Here is an 11,284-nt window from a genome sequence, read left to right as displayed (position 1 = left end):
AAATATAAATGTAATTCTAGTTTATATATAAGGAAACTTACAATGAATAAACAAAGTGGGTGAAAAATTGTAATTTATTGAAACTCAACTCAAAAAATATAAGATGCTGTAGTGTACAATATATTACACAAAGCACCCTCAGGTGCACATTCAAGTCAAGTAAGAACTCCATATCCCTTTCCCTAGCCCTCCCACCCTGGGACCTTAGTATTTGTTCCATATACAATCATGCACACTTAATTTGAAAAAGGAAGCCCCAGTATATTTTGATGTATTAGTTAGCACCAAACAAGAGTACAGTTCCATTTTTTTTTTTTCCGGAAACAAAAACAAAAACCCAATCAATAAACCAACTGGAGAGCTAATGGACTCAGCCAATACTGCTGACATAGATATTATACATTCATGTAAATACACAGCCTATTCTACCTTAAACAACGGTGTGGCTGGTTCTCAGCCTTTGTTCATGTTGGCAATCATCTCCATGTTGCAATGTTGTAGCCAGTCTGTTTCTAAAACAAAACTGCTATTTAGGAACTTCCTACACAAAGCTCATCTGTTTTTTTTGTTGGAAACAAATCTAAAATTGGTGTGGAAAACTTAGATCTTTCAAGGACGACCACTGGCCGAAGATAATGAAGCTGTTTTAAGGCAAGCTCTCCACAGTCTGTTAATGCTTTGTCCAATACAACCCTCAGGTTTTCCAAGGAAGGAACTGGTGTTGTTTCAGCTACTATTAAAGGTGGGATTGCAGTCAGGTTCTCATGAATTGCAGAATCACTGGAAGAATGAGGTATGTTGGCTTCAGGGTCATTGTCATTCACTGTGTTGTTTGCTAGAACACTCCCTGTTAAGTCACTATCGGGTGGTGAAGAATTATTTAATGTTAAGTGCTCTGAAGGCTCCCAATCATCAAAATCATCATCTTTCTCTTCACTCTCCTGAATAAATTTCAGAAATGAAGATTCAAATCCCATAGGTTTGTAAGTCTTCAAATCAAATGACCTGGGCTGTGAATGTTTCCTAAAATTCTCTTTTGAGACATGGACTGAATTTTTTACAGTGTTTTCTTGCCCTGAATTATGCTGCCCAGTTTCTGAGTCTTTGATTCTTGGTAAAGGTAGCTGGAAGTTTGTAAAATAAGTCCCACTTTCAGTCCCATTGGGATTGGGTATGGAATTTTCTATTTTACAGGGAGACTGAACTATATTACATTGTTCTAAAGAAGTGGTTTCTGAACTATGGTTACATTTCAAAGTTCCCCTGTAAAGCAGCGTGTCTGCATCAAACACTGGGTTGCTCTCTGCACACCCTTTCTGACCTCCATCCCTTTCGCCTGGATGAGAAGAGTCAATGTTTTGGAGAGGTGCGTCACTGTCGCCCAGGGAACGACTGTGCTCTGTATGCTCTGATGCACAGCTCGCATTTTCTTCTTTCTTTATACAGATTTCTTTCTTTATACAGGGCTCTGCTTCAGAGGGGGGCTCCTCCTTAATTTTGGTACCGTACTTAACACAGACAACAAGATTCTCCATCTGTTGCTCTAAATAGGCACTACTCATCTGATGGGTACGTTTGTAATGCCTCACTATGCTACTCTCCAGCTTCACCACGGATAAGCAACCTTGAACCATGCAGGGATACTGTGTATGCTCGGAATGCTCTACACACATATGGAGGGCTTCAGCTCTTGTTTTAAAACTTATAGGGGCTTTCTTTTCTTTAATTAAGCTACATTTTTTAGCTTTAGCATTAAATGACCGCCTGGTAGTCTGATGTTCGTGGCCCTGAGTTGTTTGACATACCTTTTCATTCCTTAGTAGTCTTTCATTTGCTACTTTCTGGCTTCTGAACAGATCATCATAATAGTCCTTGTGTCGGTAATATACATGTTGTGAATAATTACTGCGGTGAGTGAAAATCTGGCCACAGCCATTAAGATCACAATGAATTTCATAATCTGAATGTATTTCTCCTTCAATATTATGCTGCTCCATCAAGTGGTGTTTCAACTTGCTAAATGTATAAAAAACAGCAGGGCACTGAGGCTGGTTACAGGAAAACTTTGCTGCAGACTCAGCTTCTGAAAGCACTTTTGGCTCTTCCATATGATCTAGGTTGTGAGAGTCACTACAGTGCTTTGCAAGAGCTTTTGAACACAGGAAGCGCTTATTACATTCCTTATATTTGCAAGCAAATATCTTTTTACATTTTACAAGTTCCCTTTTGGTTCTTGCTTTGTCTTTTTCTAAACATAATTGTTCTTTGTTATATTGATGTACCGTTCTATAATGCCGAATCAAGCCTTTCAGATTAGTGAATGAGGAGTTACAAGTTTTATGAATACAATGGAATGGTTTGTGGTATTTATTCAAAATATAGCACAGGTTTCCTTTAGCAACAGTTCGCCTGCTACCTCTCCCCTCTCTTCCTTCTTCTTCCCTATGACCACCCATTGGTGATGAAATACCAGATATTTTACTTTCAGATTCTTCACAAGATGACTCCAAATCTGTTTCTGAACTGCATTCATCCTTTTTAGAATGGCAGTGTGGCTTCTCAGAGTTACTGCTGGGATTACCTTCAAGTTCTGAACAATCATCTTTCAATCTGTCTACTGAGCATGGGCCTTCATGATCACATTTTTCACTGTCTGAAAGTTTTTGAGGTGCTCTGTCACTGCCAATTTGATGTTTATTTTTATAATGAATTCTAAGATGTGTTTTTCTCGTAAATGACCTTTGGCAAATATGACACTGGAATGGGGAATATCGATGCTGAAACATGCTTAACTGAAGGACTTTTTCTTTTGAATAATTATGTTTTTTAAGATAATGCATTAACAAAGCCTCTCTGGTCACAAATTCGTATTTGCATCCTTGAAGCTCGCAGAAAAAAGGCTTAGCAGCCAACTGGGCAAGGTACTGACTTGGCATATTTTCATCTTGATTCTGAAAATTAAGGTCTGAGATAGTAGATGAGACTGACTGCAGAGACTTAGCACCACTGGATGGGTACCCCGGTAATGATCCTGAGAAAGTTCCATGTGCTATTGAATTTTTCAAGCTTAAATGTTTCAAGCGCAACAGAAGCTCCAACATGGTATCCTCTGTACATGGCCTTTTGGAAGCACAAATGGAGACTTCTGAGGAATAATCTTGATGTTCTCGTTTACATTTAGTATGAATATTGTGATCTAGACTTTCATCTGGGGAGTCACTGTTTGTATCTGAGCTGGGTTTGAGTTCTGCATCAAACTTTTCAGTTGTTTGATTATGTTCATTACCCAAACAGGGCAAGAGATCTTTTGTCTTTATCTTTTTGGGCTTAAAATGGTATGGATGAACCTTCCGTAGATGTTTCTGCATACCTCTTGCATTTTTGTATGTGGATCCACACCCATCAAATCCACAGGTAAATTTAGTCCCATCAAAACAAACTGCCACATTGGAGCATTTTTCTTTTAAATTGGAGGGCACAAAGACTTTCTCATGAGCTAATAATATATCCTGCATGGTTTCAGAATGATCCAGTGTGTCAATTAACTCTTCATTCATTGATCCTGAAGAGCTATGACTTAACTGATCACTAGAATTACTATCACTGTTTTCTTTCAGGTTTTCTGCAGTTTCTGCATCTATTTGAGAGCTAGCTGATTCTGCACAGAAAAGAAGTTCTTCAGGTAATTGTGACTTCTCAGTCTGGTCAAGCAGATGGGCCTGATCAATACAATCTTGCTTTTCACCTGCTGCAGATTCTTCAAGTTTCACTGATTTCTTTGTATCTCCATTTGAACTTTCAACATTATGCATTGAGAGGTGATTCTGGTATTCAATTTTGGAATAATAGAACTTTTTACAGCCAAGAAAGTTACACGTGTAAGATGCATCCCTAAAATGTTGTGCTTCATGGTGGTAAAGCTGTCCCAAGTCACTGAAAACAATATTACAGCCATTTAATTCACATTTATAACGAAGGTCATCATGTTTTTGTTTGTGATTTAGGAGTTCATTCACTGATCCAAACCTAGCATAGCAATCGATAGATACACACATATAAGGTTGAGGACCACAATGCACTTGTTCGTGTTCTCTTAGGTGAAAAGCAGACATGAAATGTCTTCGACAGTAAGTACACTTCTCTCTTCTGTTTTTCATATCCAAATAATGCTTGGCATTTTCATCATTATTTTGGTGTTCAGCTTTCAGATGCACACTTAAATATTTAAATTGTTTAAATACACGAGAACAGTCTGTACCAGGACATGGGTACAAATCTCTGTCTTGCAGGTGACAATCTTCCAACTTGCTAAATGTGACATATTCATGAGACTCTCCTTCAGCTTGTTCACTCAATGACTGACTCTCCAGCGTTGAAGAGGGGCTCTTGGGACAAACACCCTTTTGAGAACCTTTCAAAAGTAATTTCTTTCTAGAACGGTCCCTTCTGCTTGGCGGCATTTTAACATGTTCCATCACATGAGGAACAAATATTTCTTTTCTCTTGAACTTTTTAATACAAACTGGACAAGTGTAAATACCATCTTCCATATGCATCTTAGAATGATGGAGAATCCTGGCCTCAATACATTCCCGCTTACATAACAAGCAGAAAAACTTGTACTGAAGCCACCTTTGGTATCTTTCAGAAGAACCAATGGGTTTTTTGTCTCTTTTCTCTTTCTGCTGATCTACTAAATCTCTTCTCCTATACTGTTTATCTTCTTTACCTTCATCATAGTCACTGAGAAATGACTCTAACACATCTGTATCATTGATAGACATTTCATAGCCACTTAAATCATCATCAGAATCTGAGGCTTCTTGTCCCAGGAGTTGATGGCAGTGTCGTTTTAAAGTTTTCCAATCCCAAAATTCAGGATCAAAAGGCCAGTGGGCTTTTAAAGCTAATAGGAGCTCACATCGGAGAGAATTTGGAACTGGTGCATTTTCTTCATCAAATTTTTGATCTGGTTGCAAATATAATTCTTCCAACATATTAAATCCATCCAAACTGGGCTCAATTAAGAATTCTGTAAGCTGACAGGCTCGTCTAACTTCTAAATCTTCTGGTAAAAGACAGGAAATTGTTTTACAAACTGAGGCCTTCATTTCTTCATCCTCACTTGATCTGAGTTGAAGAGCTCTAACACATAGTAAAATTGACACTCCAACACCAGCATCTTGTGCCTGTAAGAAAAAAAGAGGTAGACTCTTTTATATATATCTATACATATCTATGGGGGGGGGGAGAGACAGAGACAGAGACAGAGACAGAGACAGACAGATACTATATTAATTTCCATGGATATTTCAGCTTATTAAACCCTTTATAATCCTTATATTTCACTTTAAATCTTCCTTAATGTAAGCTACATTTAGATCCTTCTCTTAAAATGCAAAGGATTAAATTAGATATTACAAACATGAACAACAATGTACATTTATAGTATCCAACTTTAAAAGGTACCATATATTAAAGCAATTCATGGAATTTATCTGTGTCAAATGCATATAAATGCACATGAATTCAAGGGAATACAGGATAAAGAATGTCAGTGAAGGATTCAAAGAATGGTGGTAAAAAGGAATAGAATTTAAAATAGGCAAAATGGAAATGTAAGTATAGAAATGAATATCACTCTAAGGAACTCCAGATATTCTAAACAATTCAATTTTTTCAAAAATCTCAATTTTTTCCTGAAAAAAAAAATCAGTATTTTACAGTCACAGATTTACTGACTCTCACTCAGCTTTCCACAGAAATCAGAAAATATTTCTATAACATCAGATCCTCACAAATGAGTAAAACTCAAGGAAAATTTGGTCATTTGTAATAATTCAGGTAATTCTTCCTCTGAAAAGGTGAAATGAGATACAAAAATAGCAAGAGCAAAAACCTTGTGGAGTATATGGCAGAGAGGCTTAAAATGCAGTAGCTAAAGCATAGGGTTTTAGAACTAGACTTTGATACCTTGTTTTGTTTTGGTTTCTTTCCTTTTGAGGCAGAGTCTCACGACATAAAATTAGCTTATATGCTGGCCTTGAACTCACCATGATCCTCTTGCTTCAGCCTCTTGAATGATGGGACTACAGGCATATATCTCACCATGTCTGGCAACTTTGATGGCTTCTGAACCCCATTTTACTATAGGGATTAAGTACTCAACTTCCTTAAGCATCAGGTTATTCCTCAGGAAAATGGTAACAGAAATGGTAATATTAGATTCTCTCCTAGGGGACAGTATAAACCAAGTGTGCTGCCACATGCTAGCACTGAGGGGAACTAAGGGAGGAGGATCATGAGTCCTAGGAAAGACTGGGCTACACAGCAAGACTGTCTCAAAGAGGGGGTACAAGGCCAGGGTGGTGGCACATGCCTATAATCTCAGCCCCTGAGAGGCTAAGGCAGGAGGATTGCTGAGTTTATTGAAACACTGTCTCAATAAAAGAAACAAACAACACCCCCAAAGTGAGGCGGGTATTGCTGAAGCTCGGTGGTCAGTTTTTGCCTACCATGAATGAGGCCTTGGGTTCAGCCACAGGCCTCGCAAAAAAACAAAAGCAAGCAAGCAAGCAAGCAAACAAAAACAATATAAAGTGACTGACTGAATGCTGGCATATAATAAGTACAGTATTCAACAGAACATCACAAACCATTTTCTAATCGATTATTTTGCGTTGGGGATCATTTTAAATACTGGGAACATAAGCAGCTATTTCCTAGGAACTCATCTAAATAAAGCTTTCTGCATACATTACTATCATAAAGTAACAAAAACTTAGGAGCCTACCCTGTGCACTGCTACCAACAAGTAGCAGAGCATCAAGGACTTAAATGTAAAGCAATCTATTCCTAGAGTCATGGGTCTCAACTATATCCTATAGACCCCAATCTTTAGCTGACGTGACTATTTTCCACACACTATTGATATGATATGCCGACCCACTTTTGTTTTCTCAGCTTCCTGGTTTAAAATCCAATCTCTTCAAAATTCAGCTCCACATTTCATATCCTCATTCTAATTTATTTCACTAATACTTTAGCCAGTAACTTCTTGGTAGACCTACTCAGAATATATAGTGGTATTCTAGTTATTTAAAAAGAACAATGTTGGGGTCAGGAGTTTAGGTCAGCGTTCTAAGCACCTTCCTGACAAGTGCAACATCCTGAGTTCAATCCCTGGTGCACAAAAAAAAAAAAATGTTGTTAGTGATTTCAAAAACTTTACCATCTTAATCACACTCAGCAGTTTAAAAAAGAATGAGAAAGACACAAAGAAAAAATAAAGAAGAGGAGGAAGAGAGAATGCACATTTGTTGCATTCGGCCTCACAGACTTTGAAAACTAATTTATTTAGAACTTGTGGATTCTTTCTAAATTTATTTTGACTTTCTCCAAATCTCCATGCTTGTAGTTATAAATGATAATCTTGTATCACATCATGCTATGAAATGAAAAGGTCCATGTCTAGCCTAGACAGCTATGAACTAGGTTAGGCATGTGACCCTTACAACTCACATCTTATTTTCAGCTCCCATACTTCTTAGGAGAAGTGATAAACTATACAAACTCCTGTTTTCCAGAATAGCAGTACCATGATTTGTTTCATCAGAAAGGATTACATGGCCATACAAGCTGGATTCTAGATAATCCTCTTCCTTACATATTCTACTCCAAGGCACAACCACATCTATATTCATTCTGCCACACTAATTTTAGTTTTGAGAAATATCCTGAATTCTCATGTTATCCATTCCATTTATGATTTTCTTATGCCATAGATTCAAAGTTTAATAGCTCTAAGCACCTTTAAATGATGATCTAATTTAAACTCTTTACTTATAGGAAACCAAAGGCTAGAAAATACAAGAGGCACTAGTTAAGGACCTTCCCATGATATCTAACTGCCTATTTCAAAGACCAACCCAACACAGGTTCTTCAGTATCATTCATCTTATCCATCCCAAGAGTTACTGCTAGTTATTTCTCTAAGTCCTTTCCCTTTTTCGACAAAATAGAACACCTCATTTTTATCAGTTAAAAGTCATCTGTAATAATGAACATACCTCCTCGCCATTCTGGAAGCCAGAAGTGGCAACATGTATGTGTCTTTGGGAGAGTTGGAAAGTGGTATGCCACAGTGTGGTTTGCCCTCCCCCACCTCTTCCTTCTTGCTATCTGGAATGGAAACATTATATCTAGGATTGGAACATGTAGGTCTTAGAACATGAAATGGAAGTTATGTATTGATGGCATATAAAAGGGACCTGAATTTCTGGTATGTGAAGCCGTTAAAGCAAGTGGCCTATTTTGTGAACTATATATCTGTATGAAAAAGAAACATCTATCTATTTTGGGCCACCACCACTGTGGTATATCAGTCATTTACAATATAACCAAAAGGTAGCTGATATAGATCCTCTCTCTTTCTCTCTCTCTCTCTAAAAGAGCCAGTATCTTAGATACAGACACACACACACACACACACACACACACACACACAGCCAGGTGTGGTGGTGCATGCCTATAATCCCAACACTTGGGAGGCTGAGACAGGAGGATCACTGTGAGTTAGATCAGCCTGGGCTACAAAGTGAGTTTAAGGCCAGCCCAAACTGCACAGTAAAATCCTTCTTTAAAAAAAAGTGGTGTGTCAATTTATTTACTTTTTTGTGGTAGTGGGGATTAAGCATTTGTGCATACTAGACAAGCATTCTACCTCTGTGCTACACCCCTAGCCCTTAAAACAGATCTCATTAACAAAACTTATTATCTTAGGCCTTATTATCAGAGGCCTGTTTGAATTTCTACCTTTAAATATAGGTATGCACCACTTGTTTTTGTTTCTGCGATGATTCTCACTATATTGTCAGGGTTGGCCATGTATCTGGTATCTTGCTCCAGCCTTTTAAGTAGTAAGGTTACAGCTGCAAGCGAACTTACCAGCCTGGAATCTCAAATTGAAAGAGATTTCATACTCATCTTTACTTACTAGTGCATATTTCTCCTACCCTTTAGGATAAACATAAGTCTACAGTAAAAAGTATGCTAGACTAATACTCAAATGGCTCTGATCCTATAGGCTTCTTTCAGAAACCTAGTCTCTAACCAGCTTGCAGCTTTCCCATTTTCCACGTTTCTTTATAGTAACCAGAATTCTAAAGTGACTGATCTCTACTGACTCTCACTTTTATATAATTGCTTCCATTTGAGTATAATTTGCTATTATTATGTTAGGGTAAAAGGGACCTTACAAATGTAATTAAAGTTCCAAATCAGCTGACCTTAAGGAAAGCAGGTTAGCCAGGGATATAGCTCAGCAGCACAAGTGCCTGCCTGGCAAGCATGAGGTCAAGTTCTATCTCCAACTACAACAACAAAAAAATTAAGCAGCCAAGCAGGTTATATAGTGTATAGCTGAGCTAATATTCCAAACCCTTTAAATCTAGGTCTACAAACCAGAGATAGAAAACATCAGATTCAAAGAAGGACAAGAAGGACTGCTCTATATTTGCTGCTTGGAAATAGAAGCAAGGAATGAGGGTAACTTTCTTTAGCCTAGAATAGGCTTTGGCTGACACCACCAAGAAAGCTAGGGACAGCAGTCCTATAGCCACAAGGAACTGAACTGAAATCTGTCAACAAGAAAAACGAGCTTGGATGTAGATTTTCGAGAAAGCCCCTGTTAAGATCCCACCCAGGCCAACACTTTGATTTTATCCTTAAGGTACTAAGAACAGATAATCTTGCCACATTGTGCTAGACTTCTGATGTAAGGAGATGTTGTTTCAAGCATTAAGTTGGTCATAATTTGTTATCCAGAGGTAGAAAGTAAGTATCATTGTTAAAGATTTTAAAAACAAAACTCTTTAAAAACCAGGTATAAAACTTTTCTTTTTTTGTCTTTTTCCTTTTTATCGGTACCGGGAATCAAACTCACGACCAAACTCATAACCACACACTTACAAGGCAGGCGCTTATGCCGCTGAGCTAAATCCCCAGCCCTTATTTTTTAAATTAAGATGAGTTCTATAGATGTTTGAAACTGTTCTTCTGTGACAGGAAACTAACAGTGAGTACAAATATCTGCTAACTTGTTTGGACACCAATTTGCTTCTGGCATCTTTTTTACACTTTGCTTTCTTGGATGAAGACTGGATTAACATATTTTGAAGTATTAGCTAAGTAAAGTGATGTGGAGGGAGAGCCTCAAAAATATGTAACTCTGGCTTGGCTTTAATAAAACTATCCTTCAATATTATCAAGTAAGTAACGCAATTGAATATAGCCATGAGCCATTGTAGATACAGACATAAGGAAAGCTCAGTCATAAATACATATTAAAAATAAGAACTCACCACTGAGTAAATCCCTGGCCTGTGTGTTTATTTATAATTACTATGTTAATTAACAAGCAAATGTGCCTGTATAAAATTATAGAACACCATTTTAGAAAAGATACAAGGTGGTTAAAATGACAGACCAAAAAAATATTATCTTCCCCATCCATGGGAAACGATCTTCACTTTGCTACTTTCCGTTTACCACAATCAGCACAGAAAGCATAGGAAGTTACTCACTTCAGCTTGTATAACTCTAATCAGGCAAAACAAATGCTGCTGTGTTTTAGCTATGACACCAAACTGTCGACAACGTTCCAAAAAAGTATCTAAAGAAGGGTCAATTCTTCTTTGCAGTTTACTCCAAAAGAGAGTCAGTTCCCTATGAAGAAAAATGATTATGTTAAAACAGAGCAATTGGTATTTGCTGTAGCACTACTGAAAAACTCATTCTTTGGTTTATGAAAGTTGACACAATATACAACAAAAACTAGATGAAAAGTCGTCTACATTCACTACTGCTCCATCCCAAAATGGTAACACTCTAAAAATTGTGGTTTCTTTCTTCTTTTTGTCTAGGAGAAAACAAAACAATGAAAGGCCATTTCTCTTATGATGACACTATGAAAAAATTCACTTATGTATTTCTGGAGATAGGAATGCCACACAGGCCTCAGACTTGTCACAGTTCTCCTACCTTAGATTCTCAAATGCCAGGTGCACAGGTATAAGCCCCCAGGCCAGGCAGATAAAACTTACTTAAATCTCTCCTTGGGCTGGGAGTAGTAGTACATGCCTGTAATCCTAGCACTCAAGAGGCACAGGCAAGAGGATCCCTGTGCATTTGAGGCCAGCCTAGGGTACACCGTAAACTCAAGGACAATAGGAATTATATCAAGGGATCTCTTTTTTTTTAATCTCTCCATGGCAAGCATATTCCA

The 11,284-nt window shown here is 37.7% G+C and overlaps 1 protein-coding gene across 3 annotated transcripts in view; it reads right to left on the bottom strand.

Moving 5' to 3' along the window:
* Window positions 1–56: 56 nt before the first annotated feature.
* Window positions 57–11,284, bottom strand: part of Rlf (RLF zinc finger) — a 125,775-nt gene continuing 114,547 nt past the window's right edge. For 2 of the 3 annotated variants that reach the window (XM_063236169.1, XM_003462277.5), the window contains exons 7-8: window positions 10,584–10,725; window positions 57–5,189 (exon numbers count right to left, since the gene is read on the bottom strand). In XM_063236169.1, the coding sequence (XP_063092239.1) occupies window positions 531–5,189; window positions 10,584–10,725 (4,801 nt within the window). In that variant the 3' untranslated portion in view covers window positions 57–530. Of the gene's footprint in view, window positions 5,190–8,069; window positions 8,182–10,583; window positions 10,726–11,284 lie in introns of all 3 variants that reach the window. The other variant, XM_063236170.1, reaches the window with a different exon arrangement.

Source organism: Cavia porcellus, unplaced genomic scaffold (genome assembly GCF_034190915.1).
Source record: "Cavia porcellus strain 051 isolate PalLab524CR breed Dunkin Hartley unplaced genomic scaffold, mCavPor4.1 scaffold_25, whole genome shotgun sequence".
Taxonomy (NCBI): Eukaryota; Metazoa; Chordata; class Mammalia; order Rodentia; family Caviidae; genus Cavia; species Cavia porcellus.
This window is presented reverse-complemented; position numbering and strand designations above follow the sequence as displayed.